The sequence below is a fragment of the Caloenas nicobarica genome, chromosome 2, assembly GCF_036013445.1.
Source record: "Caloenas nicobarica isolate bCalNic1 chromosome 2, bCalNic1.hap1, whole genome shotgun sequence".
In the NCBI taxonomy this organism is placed as follows: domain Eukaryota; kingdom Metazoa; phylum Chordata; class Aves; order Columbiformes; family Columbidae; genus Caloenas; species Caloenas nicobarica.
In genome coordinates, this window is record NC_088246.1 from 110,626,559 (window position 1) to 110,652,096 (window position 25,538).

Consider the following 25,538-nt stretch of genomic DNA (forward strand, 5'->3'; position numbering starts at 1 on the left):
GAGGAGATCAGAGCACTGATCAGGTTGCCCTTTGCAGAAGCCAAATAAATGAGCTGTAGTGTGAGTTGGTGGGAGGTGAGGCTGCTGAGGGTGGAAGTGACGTGACTGAGAAATTGCCTGGATTTACACCAACAGATGATCTTGCTCTGCAGCCTTTCTAGTAAGAAAATGCCACAGCAAATTACAAGAGAGGAGCAGCCATCCACAAACACCTTCGCTGACAGGGTTGTCCCCTCACTTAAGTCCTTTAGAAATGGAAATGTGCTTTGTGTTATAGTGATGGGTGAGGAACCAGACACTACTGCTTAGTAACCATAGCATTTTGCATCTTGAATGGCATTTACACCCCCCCTTCTATAGGTATAACATTCACTCTTTCACTCGTTTTCCATAGGTGGTACAGATGCAGACTGTGAAGACAGTGAAGAGGAGCCTGTCAAGAAGAAATCTGATGGACCAGGTATGAAGGCAGAAAGGTTCCTCTGCTCTTGCAATGGAGTTGTGACCGGTGACATAATCACAGCATATCACAGAGACAGCGTTGCAGTGATGCCAGGCTTGTGTAAAAGCTGCAAAATCCATTCTAACCTGTGCAGGGAGAACTTCCTAACTACTTGCAGGTTTCCAAATGCCAGGTTTAGAAGTCCTGAGCATAAGAACTTGGAGTAGTAGCTGCTGCACTCATTCTCTACACAGTTCAGTAAATACACCTGCAGGCTTAGACTTGATCACTTGCTGTGTATTTTATTTACAGAACAACTTACACCTAAGCTTAGCTTCCAAACCTCATTATGTACAGCCCTGTGTTAAAATCTGCATTGATTTTAAATAGCTGAAATGTTATTATTAGCACAAAGACCTTGCATTTTTCAGTGTGCTTTAGCAAGGTGAAAATAAAGCTTTTGTCAGATACCGATTCAGCAAAGTACAAATATCTCCTCTAAAAAAATGGAATTTTCCCCGTCTTATCCATTCTCATTCATAATCAGATTTAGGGATGCTCTGCACAACAGAATAAGTGCCAGCAGTTTGCAAGATCTTTCCCATATTGAAAGTTTTCCTACAAAGTGTAATGGATCATGACTCTAAGCTTGGCTCTTTGTTTTTAACTGGAGTAAAAGAAGACAACAGACTTTCGTCTTAAGTAAGTCTTCATCATGGCTTACCTTGAGTGAGAGTTTGTCTTCAGAAGCTATTTTTCTTCTCTGATTAAAATTGGCTCCCACAGTTTCAGTTAGAATTGCATCGCTGAGTGAGCCATAGAGTAGATGTTATAAGGATGTGAGAGATGTCATTTCTTTCTCACAAGAGCAGTAGTCTCAAAGAAACAAGTTTCATTACTACAGGAGTTCTTTTTTTTTGTGATTTTGGGGGCTTTTTTATCTGGTAATTACTGGTGATGCTGTTACCTCTGTTGAAACACTGAAGTGAACCACTCAAATACATCTCTAGGGAAATACTGTTGGTGCTACACAGGAGTTAGGGGCATAAGAGGGAGGTTTATAATTCATTTATTAAGGTGCTTTATATTTTTGTTGAAATACTTTCACCATTCCTAGGTAAAATTCGTTGAAGATGATGATTGGAAAAATTAGACAGTAACTGTTATGAAGCATTAGTATCATTATTAACCTTGGATAAAATCCTGTCTCCCAGGCAGAGAGAAACCTTCTCTGCATTTGACCCTATAAGTTAGAATAACAGTCTCTGCAGAAAATAAATACTTGTTTCCCTTTTTGAAGATGTTTAGATGCAATCGATCCCAAAAGATTATTTTTAAAAAGTTTTAGAGAACAGCAAAGCTGCCAGAACAGCTACAGCATCATTAAAAATGTATACTAAATCACCTCCGTCCCAGAGAGAAAAATGACCTTTCAGATTAGACTGGAAGTGCTTGGCAAAACACTGTGGTGAGGCTATGGCATGCCAGTGGTGGGCAATGATAAAGATAATTTTAACCTGGGAGCTGTGATTCTCCTGAAGTCAGTGGCAGAAATTATATACTAGAGAGGATGAATGTGGGTTAAAAAATAACATTTATATGTTGTATATTTCTGTGTGTGAATGCTACATTTTCTTTTAACCTACGCATAGTATTACATCTGGAGTTCAAAGGAAATGAATGCTCCTTGAAGTAGAAACAGCCTGACGTTTAATTTACGGTGCCACAATTTCCTTAGCTTCAAGACCTACCTATTGAAATACAAGTGAATAAAATTTGATAAATCATAAAATATCTCCAATTCTAAATGACATAGAAAAAGTCTGGGAAAAAATGGCAAAATATTACTGAAATAATTAAATGACCGAGTGAAAGGGACTGAATGTTCTGAAGTTCAGAGATACTGGGCTAGTTCCATGGCATTGCTCAGGTAAATGGTACATACTGCCATTTCAGCATCCACTTTACAGGAATATACCACTAATGAGTTTTTTCCTTAGTTTCCCTCCACACATATGTGCATACGACTCCACCTGCTCCATAGGAAATCTTTGACTTTATTATAGTTTTACCTTTGCATTCTTTGTGAGGAGTGAATGTGCACTGCACAAAGTTTTGCGTGCCATCTTGTGGTACAGCTAAGAAGTGAGGATGTTAAATGCATCATGCTTTAGTGCATAGGCTGGCTCCTTGGTATCTACTTCAAACATTTTGTCCCTACGTGGGAGATTATTGGCAGTTTTCTATTCTTTCTTAGGCTGGTTACTCTGAAATTCTAATGATTCTAAAGGAACTACTGAAATGAGAAATTAACTTGAGACAGCTGCACTGAGCAAAATAAAGCTACTATTGTTGGTATAAACCCATAAGCCTTACTCATGGGATAGTGTACTGCTTTGACAAAGTGGTGCAAGGGTAATGTTTGATAAATTATTTACATGATTTGTGCTAGTTGGGCTAGTTGATCTGAGATCGCTGAGGACGCAGTGCCATCTATTTAAGAAAAGAGAGACTTTGGAAACAGTAAATGCAAAAAGGTGTGTTTGGGTGGTTGGAAAACTGGGAGAGATTTAAAGACTGTTTAGGAAGGTTAGATTTTCAAATTCAGCTAAGCAAGGTTCAAGCACAAAAGGCAAACTCTGTGCAGAGAGAAGGACACAAAAGTAAATAGCCAGGTAAGAGGCTCAGTTTAGTAGGCTGGCTGAGCAGCTGTAGGGATCACGGGAGCTGGGGATGTTGAGTAGCTCTCAGGAGATGCCCAAGTCTTTGGGTTTCATTTTGCAGACCTGTGCATACAGCGTCTCTCTAAAATCAGGGACTTTTTATATGCCTAGCGATTGCAGCACCAGGGAGTTACAGGGTGGAAAAGGGATTCCAGATAAGCCCAGACATACAGGCTGGAAAATATCCCAGACAGCCAAAAGGCCTCCAGCCATCTTCAGAGATTCCTTATTATGACAGGGTCTTGCAGCCTGGATTGTTATTATTAGACAATAAAGGAAGAATGAATCTAACTCCAAGCAAAAATACAATGAAAAATATTTGCATTCATTAACATTCTGTTGCTTTTCCTTTATCCTTAGATAACATCATCAAGAGGATATTTAATATCTTGAAGTTCACTTGGGTCCTTTTCCTGGCAACACTAGACAGTTTTACAGCTTGGCTTAATTCCATCTCAAGAGAACACATCGATATATCCACTGTGCTAAGAATTGAGCGCTGTATGCTGACCAGGGAGATTAAGAAGGTAACGCCTTTAGTCTTTTTTGTCTGCTAATGTCATTTCCAACTCAGTGAAAAATGAAAGGTTGTCTTTTCAAATCACTGTGTTAAGGAGAAAAATTATAAAAATCTCATTATGTGCGCGTTTTAAAAATAGGACTGGATTCTTTTACTGCTTACTGTTTTATAAATATATAAATAATAAAATACTTGATTTATTTTCTGGACACAAAACAAACTATTGGAAAAATAATTATTTGAGAGGTTGATATAAGGATTTGGCTGAAACTGTCCTGTGATGAAGTGTGGTTTTGAGGGGACAGGGTGGATTCAAGTAGAAAGGAGAAGGCATGACACCTTAAACAGCTCAGAAGCTACCTCAGTCTGCATATTTCAGTCTGTTTGTAGGCCAGCTTGCATTGGAAATGACCGACAACATACAGACATAATTTTCTTCACTCACGGTGAAGCTATGTGGTCCTCCACAAACTAATTCATATTAATAAAGCCCATTATTATCAAACAGTAACGTTGACAGTGTAACTAGGAATGTATTTGATTCTTCTAAATGCCAGTAGGTGATACTTTGAAGTTGGATAAAGCTCTCATTTTAAGCACAGGTATTTTTACATATGTCACTAGCTACCCAACTATTTCTGGAAACTTGGCATAAAAGCCTCATTTTTAGTTCTTTCCAGTTTTTGTTAAAAGCTGCAGACTGTCTCAGAGATGAATAGGTGGAAAAGGTCAACTACACATTAGTACTCTTGACTTGAACGCAGCCCTATACTGCCCGGCTGCTGTCGACATCTGCGAGCACAGTAAGGAGGCTGCCCATGACCCCAGGGGGTTCGAGGGGCAGGTTTGCCTGTTCTGAGGGAATCTGTACCCAGTCTGGCCAGGGGGCACTGAGCATGAAAAGAGGGCTGCTTCACTGTTAGTGTTTACTTAATGTGATTTTCCCTGAGGTGTCAAATAGTAAGCAGATAATAATAATAATAATAATAATAATAATAGCAAATAAAATAAATAAATTGTACACAATGATAACAAATAAATAAATTTTTAAAAAATAGAGCAAAAGAAATGTGGCATATTCAGAGTAAATCTTTAAACCAGGAATTGCATCTGGATCATTATGTTTAATAGTACCAAGGAATCTATATCCTTGGAGTTTGGCTAGTCTGTTTTTAATCTATTCTTAATGTTGGCTTCCAGAAGATCCTACAACACAAAGTTCTTCAGTGTCATTCCATATGGTGTGTTTAAAAGTACTTCCTCTTATTTATTTTAAACCTGCTTCCTGATTGTTTTGGGGTCTCCTGTAGATCAGAGATGTTACCCATTTTCCTCTACTATTCCTAGTTGTACAAATCTACATTGAGTCTTCTCCTCAGCCATTCTCTTCCAAGTTAAAAAGTCCCTTTCCTTTCAGCCTTGTTTCACACAGAATCTATCCAGTGCCTCTGGTCATCTATATTGTCCTTCTTCATACTGTTAAAGTTTTAATATGGCCTTATTAAGACTGGATGACCAGAACTACACGCTATTTTCAAGGTGTGAGTCAAACACAGGTTTATACAGGAGTATGATTTGTTTTCTTTTGCTTTCCTAGTAAGATCTCACAGTCATGCTCCTTTCATTTTTGGTGAATGCTGCCTATTTTCAGGGGACTATATTCTCCGAGTCCAAGACCTTTAAGGCTAACAGAAGCTGACATAAAGTCTGTTGTTATGGGTATACAGTTTAGGTTATTTTTCCTGTTGCATTTCTTGCCATTTTTTACCAATTCACTCAATTTCATCAAGTTCTTCAGTAGAACTAGAGTCAACTTTACACCTGAATATCCCAAATAATTTTTTTTCATATGCGAACTTTATCACATCACCATTTTCCTGCGTACACAGATTATTTCTGAATATGCTGGACAGTAAAACTTCTTGGGGGAACCAGTCAATGACCTCCCTTTGTAAAGAACAAACATTTGTTCATGCCTTTTTTCTCTGGTCTTTAATTGGACGATAAGTACGAGAGAAATAGTCTGGTTTGTGTCATGACTGTTTCGTTTCGTACAAGGGTCGCTCAGGATCACTCCTGAAGCCATGTTTAAGGGTTGATGTTGCCTTCTCTTCCCCTGGCACTGTTTCATCTGTTGGTTCCTGCAGATCTCTTGGGGGAGCACCTTCCACTTAGAGCTCAGTTTATTGTTTTGTTCTCAGACTTATATTTTATAAAATAATTACTCCGGTCATTCCATGGGATTCAAGTTGTTCCATTGGGAACCTCGGTGAGTTTTTCTGCAACAAAGAGAGATACAAAGACCTTCAGTCTTTTCTTGTCCTGTTCCCATAGCTCCCTCACACCTCTTTATGCCTTGATCACCTGTTGATACCCTGGCTTTCTAGCAGCTGATTCTTACGATAGTCTTGAAAATGTTTTTGTTATCAGATTTTTTTTTTTAATTTTAGCAAGTTGTTCCTCAGCATCTTTTCTGGTCTAATTTGCTGAAGTTTTACATCTAACTTTACAACGTTCATTCTTGTTTGTTTTTCCTCGTGACTTTCATTTCTCAAAGGATGCCTTCTTGCTTCTTCCTCCTGGTCTTTTCCATTCTGGTGATGTGTATGTGCGTGTATGTGAGCATGCAGGCTCTTTTATGACACATACCTATTCTACGTGAGTACATTTGAAAATTACCTTGAGTTATTGTACATTATTATTCTGATGGCACCTTCTGTAATCTTCCATAATATGTAACAAGCACTAGTGCATTCCTGGTTTGATGGTCAAAAGTCAAGCTTCATACTATACTTTTCCAATATTAATTGTTTCGAGTCTGCCCACTGAGGTTCTGTGGTAATCCTGGCACAGTGAATCTACTTAATTCATTAGACTTTATGGTTTTTGACCCATACCACCTCTTCTTCAAGCTATCTTCCATTACATCCTTCCTATAAAATTTGTACTGGGATAGTACAGCATTGTAGTGATGCAAGCCTCAGAAGTCACTGCTACTTCAGCATCCTCACTGAAAATCACATTATTTTTTCTCACCACCCCTGAGTTTTTAGAGTTTTAACATTTACACAGAAGCCTTTTTATGGCCATTACTTATTTGGGACCTTATTTTGATTGTTCTTTGCTACTTTTCGTCTCAACCTTGTTGAGTTTTTCCTGTCCTTTGTTCCCAATAGATTGATTTATTTATTTGTTTCAGTTTCGTGTTGCCAGTAGCCTGATGATATTCTGATTACAGTAAAGCCCATGTGTCCTTGTACATCCTGCTTCAATCCTAAATCTCCTGGTACTAGGAGCCCTTCAAAGAATTTTCCCTCAGTCAATAGATTTAAACTTCAGGTGTTTTTCTAGGATTTTTCTTTCCTCTTCTGTGAATTATTGGTGCCCATGAACATCAGAATCACCAGTTCCTCCATAGCATCCCCAAGCCTTTCATCACTGCCCAAGAAAGGAGAGTCTCTCTGCAACCATCATGGTGACATGTTTCTTTGTCCCATGTGGAGTTAGGGACAGTTAACCTGATGTATGAAGTTCCTTTGGTCTCTCTTGCAGCTACAGAAGAACCTGAAATTGAGTCCTCCATCAGATGTGGGCCACTTTTGCTGTCACAACTCTTGTCCTTTATCTCAGGCCTGCAGTTGAGCTAGAACATAGCATGTGCCATAATTTCAGAGGTAGGCTGTCATAATGACACAAATATTTATTACTGCAGAAGCAACACAGCTTGTGTACAGACAAACCTAACTAAAAATGTGAGTTTCAGATTTTGTTCTCAAGATCTTCTTTTCACAAAACTTCAGGTTTTCACAACTTAGGTTTGGGACAGTATAGAGAACCAGGGTTGAAATACTAGTAACTAGTATTAGTAAAGGGAATATGGGGAGTATGTTAGAGTACTTTTATTATTTTAGCTGGAAAAAAGTCCTTGCATAAGGCTTCATTATAAGTCAGAAAAATGACTGTTCAAGAATAGCAATCATCTTTCTCTGTGTATCTTCTCAAGTCAATGCAACTGCTAGTGGAATGAGTCGGATGTGTTTCTGCCTAAGAACAGGCTATAAAATTATCACTTTTATTCTTATGACACACCTTTAGATTTCTTATTGCAATATCATAGCCAGAAAGACTTGATTCTGTGCCCAGATCTGGGCTGACAGTTAATAAAACCATCCTTTCATGGACTTGCTTGATCTTGAAGTCATGGGGAAAGTATAAAGGTCTTCAGTGTATTTTTCATAGTTTTCCAACTGCATCCATACTTCATGAATAATTTCCTTTTTTTGGGACACTAATTAAATTCTAGATGAGTTTGTACATAACCTGTCTCTTTTTTTCCATTTAAAAAAACCTGCTACTGATCACTAATAAGATGTGTGATTGTTCTTAGAGTCAATGAAGCTATCTAAAAGAGATACCTCAAACATTGCTGGAGTACAGGTTGAGTCATAGTCCCAGCCAGCACCTCATTTTCACAATATTTCACAATATTTGCTATTTAAATGTAGAAACCTCCTAGATCATGCTGTTCCTTTTTCTTCTCTTTTTTGCTTATTTGCACTAATGTTTTAAATCCTCATTTTCATGCTGAATGATCTGCACTCCACCCAGCAGAGTTTTGTTGGCCATATGTAGCCTGAAACTGCTTGCATTGCTCCAGTTTTGCTTGAAAACCCAACATTTTGTGCCGTGGTAATATGTCAAAATCTGACTTGCACTCTGAAAATGAATTACTGGTGGGAGGTTATTATTTACTAGGAAGCTGTCCTAGTCCTTAATCTGTTCCTTGCCAAATGACAGAAGAAACCAGTTCCTCAAAGAATACACCTCCCCCCTGCCATGTACCTCTACCTCTACTCTCTTCCACAGGGGAACGTTCCAACGCGGGAGAGCATCCATATGTATTACCAAAACCATATGATGAAACTGTCTAAGGAGTCAGGACTGGACTCAATTGATAAAAATACTGGTCAAGCTTCTGGTTTGCAAGCATCTGAAAGAATGGATAGTTTAGATTCAGCAGCTTCCCGTGACAGTATCTCCAGGTATTGATTTACATTTATTTTGTGAAAAGTAGAGGTATCGTGCCGTAGACATAATTGTAGTTAACATCTAAGTACTTATGAACATTCTAATCAATGACAAGTCCTCTTTTTAATTTATCCATGCCATTTTAGTAGAGAAAACTGCTATATGTTACCAAACCTTTATAGTGGTGCACTCAGTTGCTGTCTTTCCTTTTCCACTGCATGACTACCCCACTGCTTTCTGTTTCCCTTAGAATTAGGAGTCATTGACAGGGCTTCTGATCTTGTAAAAAGCGATGGAAAAGAAGAGCCTGCTGAGGATGCTTATGGGATACGGTGTAAGGAATTCAGGCATGGAGTCTGGGAAATTATTGTTCATTGTGAATATTTTGTCTTTGTAAAATAAATTGTTGTCTGTTGCCCCCAAATCAAAACTGAGGCTTTGCATCGAGAGACGTTCTGGATTTGAAAGAACAAAATCTCCCTCTTGTACACACAGGGCAAAGACCATCTGAAGAGCCTGATTTCCTGACTGCTATGATTACAGTGCAGCAGAGCTACACAGTTTGTGGCTCAAATACCCATACTAGTTCAGGAAAACCACCTTCCTTGTTTTTTTCTGAAGACGGATGCTGTCAAGTCGCTTGCCAAAACTCCTGCATGCTCCTGCTGCTCCATGCACACAGAGGCACACACGTATATTTCCTTCTCTTGCAGAGGCAGCCTGTTCCCACCGTCTCCCTGGTGTTCTTGACTTTTAAGAGACTGCAGAAATTGTTCAACATGATGGGGAGAAGGGAAGGCTTTGGAAATCCAGCTGTTTCAGAATCTGTTACATTCTGCTGTCTCCTGTTCTTCTCTGTAGTGTGACAGTACCATATTGTGTTTGATACTCCCAACAAATTCGGTAGCTTCTGTGTACAGTAAATTATGCTTAGCTTTTACTAATGACATATGGGTAGATGTTAGCAGACTGAAAATAATGAGGGCTTGTCTTCCTGTCTGATGTTATTGAAAAGCAAGTGTAAGAGAGTGCCTGTGAGAACTGTGCTTCAACAAAATATTCACAAATTGCTCCCCAGGGTGAGCACTGGCTTTTGAGAGGCTCACTCCAGTAAAAACAACAAATCTGAGCAAATCTTTCTTAGTGGCTAGCTACCCAACTAAGCAACACCTTTGTGTTTTGTCTCAAAGTTTTACTGGAGTCAGATGACGTGAGAAAAATGTCAAGCCAAATTCTATTACCAGCTCACTTGGAGCCACTTGGATACACATGGGGCAGAATTTAACTCTACAAAGTTCAGTCTCACTTAAGGAAAGAATAGCAGTATCAGTCCTGCCTTCATTAAATAGTTTTTGGTCATGCTGTTTACTGCAGATACAAGAAGTTATCATTATTACATAACCACGTTAGAAAGAACTTTAACTAGAAGCAAAGACAAGTCAATTCCAAAATGAATTATAAAAAAGACAAATCTTCTAATTTTCATGTGTAAATACTGCCTCTTTGATGAGATGGTATCTACTGTTGAGCTCCGTTTACGTCTTTTTTCAGAATAACCACCCATTCGTCACCCTGCTTTGAGCATACTTACACATTTAAAATCTCTTTTCAAACTCAGAGAATTCAGTGATTCTGTGGAGCTGCTTTGCAACAGAAAAAGTTAAATCTTTCACGTGTTATTCTCGTCTTCATTTTCTCAGATGTCAGAGGACCTATCAACAGAGGAACAGCAAAGCAGTATTATGACTGATTTCTCTAATCTCAAATTCTCTTTCTGGTAATGAACAATCAAATATTCTCGCATTGAGAGTATTTACAAATTGTGCACATCTGCTATAATAATAATGACCTGTAATTAGAGGAAGCAAAAATGAGTCTGTTGATTGGATGATAATGCTATCCTTTTATTGGGGCAACCTTGCGTGTCTCTTCCTGGGATTACGAAAGTGCTCATGAGCTTCAATTGCCCAAACAAGAGAAGGGAGCATTTTACATTTCAAAGTAATGATTTCCAGTAAATGTAAAAGCAACTGATTAAAATCTAAAGCATCCCTTTGAACGTGGATCTAGGATTGCAATGGAAAACTTTTGGGAAGAGGCAGAGGGTTTCAAACCAGCATTCTGGTTATCCTTTTTTGGTTGCCCTACACAAAATTCTGTAGTGGACATTAGGTCCATGAGTAAGACAGTCATGTCTGGAAGTAGAACAGGGCTGCAGAAGCACAGAAGCTATTCCACTATAACAATACATATTCCTCAGTACAGAGGACAGGAATTACTGTAGGTATCTTCTCATTGGTCTAAGCACTGGATTTCCAGAGAGAATCACAGAATCACAGAATGTTAGGGATTGGAAGGGACCTCAAAAGATCATCTAGTCAAATCCCCCTGCCGGAGCAGGAACGTGTAGATGAGGTTACACAGGAATGTGCTCAGGCAGGTTTTGAATGTCTCCAGAGAAGGAGACTCCACAACCTCCCTGGGCAGCCTGTTCCAGTGCTCTGGCACTCTCACTGTGAAGAAGTTTCTTCTCATATTTAAGTGGAACCTCCTATGTTCCAGTTTGTACCCTTTGCCCCTTGTCCTATCACTGGTTGTCACTGAGAAGAGCCTGGCTCTATCCTCATGACACTCACCCTTTATATATTTATAAACATTAATGAGGTCACCCCTCAGTCTCTTTTCCAAGCTAAAGAGACCCAGCTCCCCCAGCCTTTCCTCATACGGGAGATGCTCCACTCCCTTAATCATCTTCATGGCTCCACGCTGGACTCTCTCCAGCAGTTCCCTGTCCTTGAACTGAGGGGCCCAGAACTGGACACAATATTCCAGATGTGGTCTCACCAGGACAGAGTAGAGTGGGAGGAGAATCTCTCTCGACCTACTAACCACCCCCCTTCTAATACACCCCAGGATGCCACTGGCCTTCTTGGCCACAAGGGCACAGTGCTGGCTCATGGTCATCCTGCTGTCCACCAGGACCCCCAGGTCCCTTTCCCCTACACTGCTCTCTAATAGGTCATTCCCCAACCTATACTGGAACCTGGGGTTGTTCCTGCCCAGATGCAAGACTCTACACTTGCCCTTGTTATATTTAATTAAATTTTTCTCCGCCCAACTCTCCAGCCTGTCCAGATCTCGCTGGATGGCAGCACAGCCCTCTGGCGTGTCAGCCACTCCTCCCAGTTTAGTGTCATCAGCAAACTTGCTGACAGTGCACTCTAGTCCCTCATCCAAGTTGTTGATGAGTAAGTCTTATCCAGGGATGTTGTTCTTATCCCAGATAAAGCTCTCAAAGGAGTTTTGCTGAGTATCCTTGATGGGATTTTCAGTTTTAGTAGGGCTGTTATTTATTCTCAGTCATTTTTCTATATAGTGGCTAGAGGTGTAGTGACGTGTTTGGAATGTAATTGTTCGGTTTCTCTTTGTGTATAAGTACTCTCACGTATCCTAAAGGCAAAGTGCAAAGTTCATATGGGCCAGTAGGAAAAGGGACTGATGTTGATCCTTCACAAGCTCTTTGAGGAGCACCACCAGGAAGGATCGGGAGCTGGCATGGCAGAGCATTTGCTGCTGCTTCTTTCCATTTGACTGATGAGCTTCTTGTTAGGTTAAGCAGGTTGTGGATTTCAGTAACATGGTTGGGAACTTACTAAAACCAGTTGACTGCCTTAGTGAGACATGACCTATGATTATGACATAGCAGCTAGACGCAGGTCTTAAGTCAGATTTCAGGATATCCAAGGTTTGTTATCTAGTTCAGTTTGTGTTATTTTTTTGTCCATCACAAGTAACATATTCAATTCCCCACTCTACCTGTGTGTAGGCTTTTATACGAGCTGCAGATGGGACCCCCGGACCTTCCTGTAAGACTGAACATAAAAGTGCAGTCAAGGTGTTTATGGACACCCATTTTATCTGCACTTCTCTCACCAGATGGGAGAATAGGGCTTGAGGCAGGGACTACTGGAGAAGTAACATTTGCCTTGGGAGACAGGAGAAAGGATGAAAGGAGAGTCCAAGTTTGGGGCTGGATCTGGGTCTGATTTAGGAGTGTGAATTGTAGTAAATGTTTGGGATCTTTGCTTGCAGGTATGGGGAGTGTAGTAGTTCAGAAAGGTAATGCAAATCAGCAACTAGCCCACGGACAGAAAAACAAAACAAAACAGAACAGAAAATTTGTAATAAATTAAACTAATAAACTCTCTGGGAAGGGTAAATTTGTTTAGTAAAAAGGAAGTCGTAAAGTAAGAAATCTCCCGCTCACCGAGGATAAAAACATCTCTGCTATATATATCCCCATTTGAAATGGATACCCGGTCAACTTTATATAAAATGTTTGAACTTGGGGCTTTTAAAGAACATTCAATTTAAAATACCTAGTCCTTGGATGGTTTCAAGAAGCTAATGCTTTTCAAGGTCTCCAAGGACACAGATTTAAAAAGTCACTCTGGAAGATATGCTTGGATTAAATTTATGTGATAGTCAATGGCTGAGTCAACATCAGCTTTCCCAAGTGTAATTCTCTCCATTTTATTGGTGCTCTCGTTTCCTCCGTGTTCGGAAGCATGTTCCTAAAGAAGTACATGAAGAATATGCAGACTGTGCTACAGGTGTCATCTCACACATCTCCTGATGTTCAAGGATACAGAGCAGCTGCTCAGTAGATAATTCTTCTGATGATTCATCCTTCATTTAAAACAGCTCTAAACCAACTTCTTGCAGGGACTCCATCTGGGCAAATGTTTTTATCTGTTGGGGTTAATCTATGTTTTTCCTTTCATTTTTCCGGGACCCAGGTCAGAATTTACATGTTTTGGAGGGCAGCTGGCATATGTTTCTACCATTGCAAATACGTGAATGGGCAAGGGCTACTTTGATTTCAACAGCTGCTCTGCGTAAGGCCCTTGGAAGGTTCTCTCCGAACTACATGTGTATTTAAAATACTTCAACATCTTAGTAAGAGAAGTTGCTCTTGAAAAGAATAAACTCAGCCCTTGAGATGTAAAATAACATCTAGATAACATTGTAGCACACAGGCAGAAAGGTAATACGCAAAAATGGATTGTCTACTTGCTGCCATCTCCCTATATTTTAGTACCAAAATCTCAGTGGTAGTACAACAACCTGGCTATACTCCGTAGGTGTATGTACAAGTTGAACCCCTGGAATCAATAACATGGAGGTCCGACTGATTTCCATGCTGCTGAATCAAGCCTCCAGGGTGGACCTCCTGTTCCTACAGGAAGCAGCATTTGCTGCTCCATCAAAACCATGCACCGTGCAGACAGCCCTCCAGGTTTTGTCTGGAGGATACTTGAGTGCCTTTGCACACAGAAATAATGAAGTGGCTTGTAAAGGGTCTTGGCCAAATGAACTGGCAGGACAGAGGTGCCCCTGCCATTAATACTGTTTTTAAGGAAAGTATTTCACCATAACTTTGGTATCTTGGTGATACTTTTCTTCTATTCAAAGACCAAAGTATGTTTTATACCTCAGCCCATACTGTCAAAAAAGACCATCGGTGAGTGTAGGCCTAAGAATAAGTACTTCTTCACTCCATGTGTTTTGCCTTTTTCCTCCCCATTTTCCTTAGGGCAACAATTGCAAACTGTCACTTCATGCCAGCAGATTTTTTTCCTCACTTCAAGCTAGCAAGACCAAAGTAACATTGAAAACGCCATTGCACTTCCCTTCCGACCTCTTTCCCAATTCTCTGTGCCCCTGGACAAACACAATGGTTGCCAAGGAAGCAAATCCCCTGCTGCCGCTGCTCATGTATAACACAAATGGACTCAAAAGAAGAAAAGTAGAGTGTAAATCCTGCATTTTGGGGTCCATTCTTCTCTCATTCTATCTGAGAGACCCAGGCAGGTCACTGCATGTGTTAAACCACCAGGGCCTTCAACTCATTTCATAAACATCTGTCGTTTTCAAAGATTTTTGCAGGAGAAAGAATTCTTTTACCTACCGTATGTCATTAATGTATTTGTTTCTTTCCTGTTGCTATGTTATATGCTTGTATTTAATTATGTACTTTCTTTCTCATAACTCATCCAATTCTTCTTCATTTCTCCAATAACACATAACTGCTCAATGTACGGTGTATGTCTCTGGTGTCCTGTTGTATTTGATAAGTCAAAGGAGATAAGGGTTTATTATATCTGTCCTGTGTTTCAAAATGTGCATGTTACTAATTTTGAAATAGTTTTTAAGCTGTGACTGAAATAAGTGAAATCTTCTGGAAAGAATTATCAGGGCTTACTACTAAATATCAAAATAAAAGCCATCCCATGCGGAGCAGGTTATATTTGGCATACATCTACTGGCTAAGTAACACATCCGATTTGGCTCTTTGGTTCGGAAAGAGGATTAGCCAATGTCTGACAGCTATTTTTCTATTTGTGGAATATAAGCTTATTCAGTTTTAAGGGCTCTTTTAGGAAATTAGCTCGTACCTGTGTAAAAAGCTTTAGCAGAGCATACCATTAATAAAATTGAATTTGTGCCACTTCCCAAAACATTTTTTGTGGAATTTGGAAATTTCAGGGGGAAACAACAAAAATAAAACCTCCTCACACATGTAAGTTGATGCCCCTGGAAAGCTTATAGACCATTGTGTTAGTTTTATATCCTTTGAATAGTGAATAGATGGTTGATAGCCATCTATATACTCTATATGAATACAACCATGAGCAATCTGTGCGTAGAAATGTGTTTACATGGTGACTCTAAACAAATCCTTATCTCCTCTCTGAACCTTTTATCTCTGTGTCGGTGTTTTGCTGCATGGCGAGCATATTTGTTTACTGAACCATGTGTGTAGTATTACCATTTGTATTTAACACTGTCTTTATAACTGTTTGCGCTGCTAGCTGCTACACTGAAGCAACCATGCTGTTCTCAAGGCAGTCAACCCTTGATGATTTAGATGGACCAGACACTGTTCCTAAAACAAGTGAGCGCGCTCGACCTAGGCTTCGTAAAATGCAGAGCATGGATATGTCCTCCTCATCAGCTGACAGTGGCAGTATAGTGTCAAGGTGCTTACCTCATGCATGCTTTGTTCTCATTTACCCTCACCATTGTACTTACTGCAGTCCACCTAAATCTGCTTTTGCAGATAGATAGTGTACAGAGTGGTTTGCATGGTTACTGGACGCTTTACTCACGTCTGTGTTGTGGCACGATTCTGAAGTTCCAAGTCAGGGTCATAATCTAGGACTCATTTGCTGTTTCACTTCTTATTCTGTTTTTTATTTTTATTTTATTTCGTTTTATTTTATTATTTTGTTCTGGTTTTCATCCTTAATTCACGTATTTTTAAAAGTTGTTCAGTTATATTACACAGGCTGTCTAAAACCGGGCTAAAGCCTGTACTTATTCAGCTGAAAAAGAGACTGATTTTCAGAGTTACTGAATTGATGGTTGTTCTTTTTAAAATTGGAAGCTGGAAGTGAAGTTTCTCAGTTAATCGGTTATGCTAAATATGGACTTAGGTGTCTAATTGTAGAAACTAAGATAGGCAAATGCAAGCTGTGTTCTTTCAATTCTACTTTTCCCCATATAGGAAAGATTGCTAAATATGTTTTGATTATTTCACCATTGATTTACAGTCTGTGAGGTGTTGGAATTAAGAAAGGGAAAATTGCTATGAAAAGATACTGAATAATACTAATATCCAGTGCAAGAGGGAACTGGTCAGAGCCATTCACTCACTTTTTAGCAGATAAAACACAGGGGTTTATATGATATTGGGAAACAGTTTTTCAACTTGTATGATAAATATTATAAATATGAAATGTTATAGCATATTAGATCATTCTTTTTCAGTGTTCAAAGTGTTTTATAAATTTTTGGCATCGATCAGTTTTGAAATGATGGGATTTTACGGTTTTATGCATTTTAACCAGGATGAGTGCTAACATGAATCATCAAAATATACATCCTAATAATAGTGTTACATGTTCTGATTAAAAGTCTTCTAGAACTAAAGTGATCTAATGTAGCCACAATAAGTTTGGAAGCAGTGTAAAAGAGATGGAACTTAGTTTTTCATTTTGGCAGGAGATGGTAGTGTCAGCTGGCTTTGGCAGTGCCAGTTCTTTTTTAAAAGGTTATACTTCAGGTGAAAAACATAGCCCCATTAATTTCTTAAGAGCTGTGCGAAATCTGTTTCTATCTCTGTTAAGATACAAGAACATGCAACCTACAAAAGACACTGACTGGGTGTCTATTGTCTAACCTATGGAGAGGGACTGGAATGGCGACTAAAAAGAGATAAAGTGATGTTCTAGGGGAGAGGTGATAAAATACTTGTGAGGGATGAAAAGCGTGAAAGCAAAGCCAAGAAAAAATGTTTTAAATGATGAAGTCCAGATTCTCATCTGGAGTCATCAAGCTGTGTGAATTTGCATCAGCTGAGACTGCTGTGGAGCACAGAGCATTAAGAGAGAAAGTGATTATGGACATGCAAAACCAAGAATAAGCAAGGTGAATGAGCAGAGAACCGAACAGAGTGAATAAGAACAGCTGAAAATGAAAATAGGTACATACAGAAGAAAAGCAGGCAGGTAAGGTAAAAATGGAGACTGTATTGAAGAACATAGGGCAATCTAAAGGTAAGCAAGATACCCTGTTACTGGAACAGTTTTGTAATCTGGATTGTATTTTTCAACGTTTGCAATTTACTTGTTCTTTTAATTGGAATCAGACTTGATGTGTGCATTCAGCTCGTGTTCCAGTAGTGTACAGCACCCATGTGGTGGTTGCTAAAAGCGGCCTGTTTAGAAGGAACACCGTGACTCCCTGTCATTCACCACAGAGCATGCTTTACATAGATGTGGTAGCAAGTCCTGATTCTGGTCTGAAAGTGTTTGAACTGCTTTCACGAAGTTAGTGTAGTTTGTCTTGATGATGATATTATTTTTTTCCTTGCTGGTGTTAAAAGATAGTGAATCGCTGTGAGTTCACTGGGATGACATTCAGGGGGCAGATGGACCCAAATGGTCTATTTGTGTAAGATGCAATCATGGTGATATATTTTCTACCAAATTATAATCACACTGAAGACCAGGGAATGCAATAGGGTTGCTCAGCTGTCTACATAAAGGTGCAATTAAAAAACTTTTATTGCTGATGAGCCTTGTAAGCCTCAACTCTCTCTCTTCGTCCTGTCCCCAACAGTGAACCTACGCAGGTCACCATGCTCTATTCTCGTCAGGGGACAACAGAAACCATTGAGGAGGTAGAAGGAGAGCATGAAGAGGAAGGAGCTCATTCTGTATCAAGGCAAGAGGAAGAGGATATGGAAGATTATAGCCTGGATTCAGAAGGAGCTGCGTATACTCCTGATACCGATGTGCCATTGTACTCCACTGTGGATAGCAATGCAGAAGCTCCACCTTCCTATAGCAAAGCTGTCAGCTTTGAACACCTTCCCTTTGGCTCCCAAGATGACTCAGCTGGTAAGAGCCTCATGATGGTGAGCCTGGACGACAGTCGGACGGACAAACTTAATGACACAATTCTCCCTCCATTGACGCATGAGCTAACCGCGAGCGAGCTGCTTCTGAACAAGTAAGGACTTTGGGGAAAAATTGCTGGTTCCAGTTTGTGAAGTTTTGCATTACTTTGTGGTTTTTTGTTTTTGTTCTGGGTTTTTTTTGTTTTTTTGTTTGGGGTTTTTTGTCTGAGAAGTAGCCTACAATTTCCAATACAGACCTTGTGCTAAGTTTGATTTAAGCGAAGAAGTTCATTTCCTGTGTAGTTGTTCTAATTACGTATTTCTAAAATGATTCAAATTCATGTTGGAAAGAATCTCCACTTTGTCCCAAGATACCATAACTAATTGTTCCAATTAGCATCGGATTTCTGTCCTGCAGTTGTCATGGGGTCAAGGGCTTTTCTAAATATTCCTTGTGGAGAGGGCTTCTCTTCTTCAGGCATCTGTGATTTCAAATAAGTTTCCTCCAGGGCTATCTGGGAAAAAGTTTCTCTTTTAACTATCTTGGATTACTATAAGGCAAACTCTGACCCTTGGCAAAGTTTTTTGTTTAAGCCAATAGGAGCTGCGGGCTATGTAGAGAGACCACCTTGCCAAGTACTTTCATAAGGAATACGATGCTCAGTAGCACAGCCAGCATTGAGGTGGGGATGGTGCCGCTGCTCTTCTTCCTGTGCTTTCTGGCCTGACTCAGCTAGGGGAAAGCTTCCTCTAATGCAAGGACAAAATCTTAAAACACAGAAATGCCTTTCAACCCGACTGCATCTGGAGAGAGAGGAAGGCTTTGTACAACTGACTTTGCAGATGCAGTGTCTTGTCTTCTGGTTCTCTATAGCTATTTTTGCTTTTTAGTGAGAATTGTGAATGTATATGAAAGAATATCATTTCTTGCTGCCTTTTATATATATTTTTATATATATATATATGCCTTTTATATATATATATATATAAATCCAGACAGGGCCACACCAACATGGCGTGATTTACATGAGATATGTTAGTTGGGCAACTGTAGGAAAGCAGTTCTTGTAGAAGTTCTTGGGCCAGGCCAGCTCTCTGGATAAATTAAAAAACAACAGAACAGTGCTTGTAGTTATTTTGCCTGAAATTCTTGTTTTCTGAGATTAGAAGCAGTTTATTTGACTATATGAAATCTTTTTTTTTTTTAAGTCAGCAACAGAATTTGATAAATTTTCAAAAGGAAAAATAGTAGCAATTTAAAAAGGAGCTCTTGTGAAATTAGTTTTCATTTCATTTATGGTACTCTACTCCTCACAGGATGTTTCATGATGATGAGCTGGAAGAGTCAGAGAAGTTCTATGTTGGTCAACCTCGAGTCTTGCTTCTGATCTATGCCCTGTACAATACGCTGGTGGCCCGGTCAGAAATGGTGTGCTATTTTGTGATCATCCTTAACCACATGGTCTCTGCCTCCATGATAACCCTGGTGCTTCCCATCCTTATATTCCTTTGGGCCATGCTGTCTGTTCCTCGGCCAAGCAAACGTTTCTGGATGACAGCCATTGTCTACACAGAGGTATGCTGCTGTTTTTGCAACCCTGTGTCTAACAAAGAAGAGTTAAGTTGTAAGCTTTGCATGGTATCTTTTCTGGGTTTGATCTCTAGGATCAGAGGCCTTTGGCCCTTCATATTAGTATAAATATTTATTGAAGTCCTCAACAATGTCTGTGGTATGAAAAGGTCTTGTTTGTGTTTTATTTCACTACAACAAGCAATATCCTTCCTGGCATGTAAAACAGTTATCACAAGAACAGACCATTTACAAAAAGCTACCATATGATTGGTAATCAAGACAGAGGATACACTGCTTGTGGTATCTTAAGTACCACTGAACATCATCTGTTGGTAAATGTTGATTGACTTTATTACTGAAGAAATGTGAACTGTTTTTTCTCCGTAGTAATGAATATGCTTGTTTATCTTCTCATAAAAAGTAGTCATATTTCTCCTCTCTTAATGTCACAAGGCTATTATATCTGCCATGCTTAGAAAACACCCCAAGTGTGTTGTGTTTCTGAACAGGTGGCCATTGTCATCAAGTACTTCTTCCAGTTTGGCTTCTTTCCTTGGAATAAATACGTCGATTACACAAAAGATAAACCTTACCATCCACCCAATATTATTGGCATTGAGAAGAAAGAAGGTTATGTACACTATGATCTTGTTCAGCTCCTTGCTTTATTCTTCCACAGATCCATTTTAAAGGTAATTTGAGTTCATGTAGTTTCTTATTTTATATTTAATTTCTAGTTTTAATTTCTCTAGTCGCTGGTGATATCCCAACACAATGAGTTTGTCTTCCACCTTGTGAACACATGACTGAGGTTAGCAATGCTTGTGATAAATATCATGACAGAAATATAAGGTTGAAATGCTCTCTTCTTCTTTTTCCACTAGTGCCATGGATTATGGGATGAAGATGAGAAAGGGGACAGCTCCAGTAATAAAGAGGGTACTGATGACGAGCTCTCTCTGACAGGAGGCAGGAGAGACTCTTCTGCCTCTTTGAAATCTGTCAATCTTGCGGCATCAGTAGAGTCCATCCATGTCCACTTCCCTGAGCAGCAGACCGCTGTCAGGAGGAAGAGCTCTAGCAGTGTATCACAGCTTTCACACAGGTCCAGCTTCTCCTCACACAGATCTAAGAGAGGTAAATGTCATGGCATGTCTGGGTTTGAAGAGCAAATGTTCATTTCCCATAGGATCATCCTGCTAAAACCCTGCACCAGTTGCTCTGGAGATCTCAGAGGCTACTGAATGCTGCTGCTCTTCAGTGAGGAAATGGGATATGAACCAAAGTATCTTCATGTTTGAACACACTCCAAGCTTTCTTAAAGTTCAAATGGAGAGCCATACTTTGTGATTCACTGTGGTTTTAAAATTACATTATCCAAAAGCTGGGAAAAGAACGTTCAGTGTGGACTGGATCCAGAATTTCTGGTTCAGCATAATCTTCAGCTAGATGGAATGCAAAGCATATGTATTTTTCCTATCTACATTCAATGATACTTGAAGTGAGAAAAAGTTTTGCTTCGGTATATTGAAACAGATTACTTATCCCATCCTGTAAAAAGGGCGGGCTTACTCTAGACTGAATGTACATGTTGCCAGTTGAGATGACTGAGTCAGATCAATCAGATACTTGTCTTTATTACTAGTCTTCTCTTTTTATAGTTATTCATCAATTTTTGATCTGCCAGTAATTAAACCTTTACTGGACACTCTCAAGATTTTATCGTACTGGAAAACAAAGCATATGAATTCATTTCAAAGCTTCTTTCAAATGTGGCACTCATATATGGGATGGAAGTCTCAAGATTTATTACTTTCTAGTTTTTCTATTTAAATTTTGGTTTTGGATTAACTTCTTTGTCTTCTCTTCCCCTCCCTTTTTTTTTTTTTTTCAGGAAGTACCAGTACACGAAACAGCAGTCAGAAAGGAAGCAGTGTGCTAAGCATCAAGCAAAAATCTAGGAAAGAGCTTCTTATGGAAAAGTTTCGAGAACAAATGATCAAAGCCAAGGCCTTTACAATTAAAAAGTGAGCAATGTGAGAAGTTGTGTGGGTTTTAGGGGAGGTTCCATACAGTAAAGCAGCAAAACAGCATTTTAAAGATAGCGGGTTACTACTTCTGTTAATTCAAGGGTATGTCTGGGTACTTACACAGTTCATTGTATATAGATGCTTTCACTCTAAGTCCCACCACTTGAACATCAGACAAATCAGCAGTTGTTCAAATAGCATCTGCCTGACAAAAAAGGTAAATATCCATGTGAACTGGGTTGGCTATGTATATTTCTACTGAACAAATGCTAATACAGTGGTTCAGAAGCAATCAGAACAAGGAACTGGTGTCTGTGAAGCCCTGTGTTTCTACAGCCTTGTCAGGGTAGATCTTGGATATCTTTAGGAACACTAATCACACCACACCCAGCCTTTCTTTTCTTTAGTGCAATTTACAGTGTTGTTAAATCACATTGCGGTCTGTGTTGTTTTAGGACTCTCCAGGTGTATGTGCCCATCAGACAATTTTTCTACAATCTTATTCATCCAGACTACAGTGCAGTGACTGATGTGTACGTGCTGATGTTCCTCGCAGACACAGTGGACTTCATCATCATTGTGTTTGGATTTTGGGCTTTTGGGGTATGTCGTAGAGGCATCTATCTGTAAATCCTCGGTAGGATTTACATGCTCTAGATGCTAAGTATCATGTGAGTGTCTTCCTTCCTTGACCACTCTGTTGTATTTTCCTTTTCAGAAACATTCTGCAGCAGCAGATATCACCTCTTCGTTATCAGAGGACCAGGTGCCAGAAGCGTTTTTGGTGATGGTGCTCATTCAGTTTGGTACCATGGTGGTAGATCGAGCACTGTATCTCAAAAAGACTGTCATGGGAAAGGTCATCTTCCAGGTCATCCTTGTTTTTGGAATACATTTCTGGATGTTCTTTATCTTGCCTGGAGTGACAGAAAGGTATAACCCTTATAATCAAAAATATGGCTTGAATACATATCCTTTGTTTGTATTTAAATTTGAGGTGGTTTTAGCTAAGCTTTGGAATCATGAGCAGGTTTCTTCTTGGTCTCATTTCTAAGCAAAATGTTGGAGTACCTTTCTACAGCAATAACTGTGGCCAACGTAAGTTTGAGGAAGAATTAATTATATAAGTATGTACTGAAATATTCTCAACTTAGGCCAAAGTGCAGGCAGGTGAAAGAGAACTAGCCTGTAATTGAGTGATTAGAGCCCTCAGCTGAGACAATGTTGGCCTCTGATTCAGTTCCTTACTCCCAAGTCCTCTGCATGCTGGTTTAAAAAAGTGAGTAGAAAATGTCTCTCTCAGAGTAACTTATGATTTGTCACTTTCCTGGAATGTGTGAACTGTGAATTAAAATCTCCTTAGACTGAGGAATTTCTAAAACCTGTGTCTCTTCTGAAGAACAAAAGTTCTCCCCCCTTGCCCCTGCCACATGGCTCTGGACGTGAAGTGCAGGTGGTCACCTGTGGCATGAAATCTGGTACTACATTCCTGGTCAGGTTCACCTTCAAATCTAACATTTCTCATTGCATGGCTCAAGGCAGTTATCACCTCAGTCTGCCCTGCAGAGGTGTTAAGGTTTCCTCTCTAGAGCCTGGCTGACTCCCCTCTTACTTAGGACTTTAAATTGCCTTGAAATACTTACCTCACTCCATTGGCTGTACAGGGAGTTTGAGTATGTCACTTGGCCAAATAACATTTCATTAACAGTCAAGTTACTTTGGACAACAAAATAGGTACATAATATAAAAACAAAATAGGTGCATAGTGTAAAGAAAGACTGGAAGGTCTCATTTACTCTCAAAAAAAAAAAGTTTTATTTTTCCTTAATGCAGTAGTAAGCGTGCCCCACCTTGAAAAAAAATGTGTTTTTCAAGTGGATCTCTTATCTACTGAGCATTAAGAGTTGATACAAAACTTTTGGCTTGATTTGGTCACTTAAAAGCCAATAAAATTGTTTTGACTTTTTCTGTTCTTTTATGAAATTTATATCAAATTGTCAATCTCAAATCTGAATCTGAAACCTCTTGCATTCCTTCTAAGTCAGGCTGATTCTTAGAAGCCCCTGCAAATTTCATAATGAAAATAGTTTTGCACAATGTAATTGAAAATATTGGATCGTGCTGGGCTCAGAGATCCTGTCCATCATGAGGCATCTCCTGCAGTTCCATGCAGCACCATGATATTGAGCTGCAGTCAGATGTGGCACATATTTGCCAAGATGGTCAGGAGGATGGGGCACATCACATGTGAGGAGAGGTTAAGGGAACAGGATTAGTTCAGTCTGGAGAAGAGAAAGTGAAGAGCTGTCATCAGCTACCTATTAAGAGGGCATTGAGAAGAAGCTAAGCTCTTTTCAGATAGGACAAGAGGCCACAAGTTGGAACAAAGGGAAATTCCAGGTAGACGTGATGAAAAATCTGTGCACCGTGACAGCAGTTGAACACCGGAGCAGGTTACCCACACATGTTGTGGGATATCCATCCTCAGAGATACTCAAAACTAACTGGAAAAGTTCCCTGAACAATTTGGTGTAACTAGACCTGATCCAAGCAAGGCAGGGTGAAAAATATGATCATCTGAGGTCACTCCAACTTAAATTCCCATACAAGTTCATTATCTTGGAGGTGCCCCCATGAACACAAATAGCCATTAAAGCTGCCTGGATTCAGTCCAGATGTCAGCCTTCTGAAAAGCCAAGAGATGCAGTGTCTACCCAGGGCTCACACAGGGATGTGCCATCATGGGGGCCGAGGACAGGCGGGCGTGTGTTGGGCGGTGAGACACCTTAAGCGTCCAGAGGGAGAGGGCACTGCCACAGAGCCCTCACTCTTCACTGAGCCTGTTCCCAGTCTCTCCCCTGTGACCCTGAGGTGACAACAGATGCTGTTTATAGACTTTCTCATCCAGCGTCTTTAAAATACCATTTTAACCCTGCAGTGGAGTCAGAAACCAAGGGGTTTTCACAGGATCTCAGGAAAGGGACACTGCCAGGAGCACAAAACACTTCAAGCTTATTTGGTCATACACAGATACAAAGCTCATCGTTTTCCTTTATCTGTCTTTTCCATTACAGGAAATTTAGCCAGAACACAGTTGCCCAGCTCTGGTATTTTGTGAAATGTGTTTATTTTGGCTTATCAGCATATCAGATACGCTGCGGATATCCAACTCGTGTTCTTGGCAACTTCCTCACAAAAAGTTATAACTATGTCAACCTGTTCTTATTTCAAGGGTAAGTCTAGACCTACTGCCCTCCTTTCTTTTCTGAAATAAGGATCTGTTATCATGAGATGCTGGGGTTATTAATGACTTCTCTTCACAGTCTGCTGGAACTGAGACAGTAAATTTTGCACAGCACACTGTATACGCCATATGACTCCTGTAGTTCACAAAAAATCAGTTTCAGGAATGCAAATTTCAGAAAAATCAATCTCCCCCTCTGAATCCAGAAGCCCAACATACTAGTCAGCCATTCAGGCCACTATGGAAGAGTCATTTCCACACCTCTAAGAAGTCACCTCTGTGATCAGAGCTAGGGGCTACACATTGTTCTAGAACACAGGTTGTGTTATTTGCTCTGCAGTCCTAAAATGTAGTAAGCATCAAATCCTTTGGAGCGGGTCTACAGGCTCTACCTCAGCAGGTGGGAAAAATAAAGCAAAAGCCAATACACATGAGAAATAAGAGCTATACATCAAAAAATATTTCCTCTGTGTATCTTTTGAGAAGTGCTGCACATTGGAAACTCTTCAGAA

At 39.8% G+C, this 25,538-nt stretch overlaps 1 protein-coding gene across 1 annotated transcript in view; it reads left to right on the forward strand.

Moving 5' to 3' along the window:
• Positions 1 to 25,538, forward strand: part of PIEZO2 (piezo type mechanosensitive ion channel component 2) — a 309,138-nt gene that overhangs the window by 269,576 nt on the left and 14,024 nt on the right. The window contains exons 33-43 of the mRNA XM_065628394.1: positions 395 to 460; positions 3,526 to 3,692; positions 8,552 to 8,727; positions 17,900 to 18,292; positions 19,497 to 19,755; positions 20,262 to 20,444; positions 20,637 to 20,889; positions 21,647 to 21,779; positions 22,238 to 22,385; positions 22,501 to 22,715; positions 24,857 to 25,015. Of these exons, the coding sequence (XP_065484466.1) occupies positions 395 to 460; positions 3,526 to 3,692; positions 8,552 to 8,727; positions 17,900 to 18,292; positions 19,497 to 19,755; positions 20,262 to 20,444; positions 20,637 to 20,889; positions 21,647 to 21,779; positions 22,238 to 22,385; positions 22,501 to 22,715; positions 24,857 to 25,015 (2,152 nt within the window). The remainder of the gene's footprint in view (positions 1 to 394; positions 461 to 3,525; positions 3,693 to 8,551; positions 8,728 to 17,899; positions 18,293 to 19,496; positions 19,756 to 20,261; positions 20,445 to 20,636; positions 20,890 to 21,646; positions 21,780 to 22,237; positions 22,386 to 22,500; positions 22,716 to 24,856; positions 25,016 to 25,538) is intronic.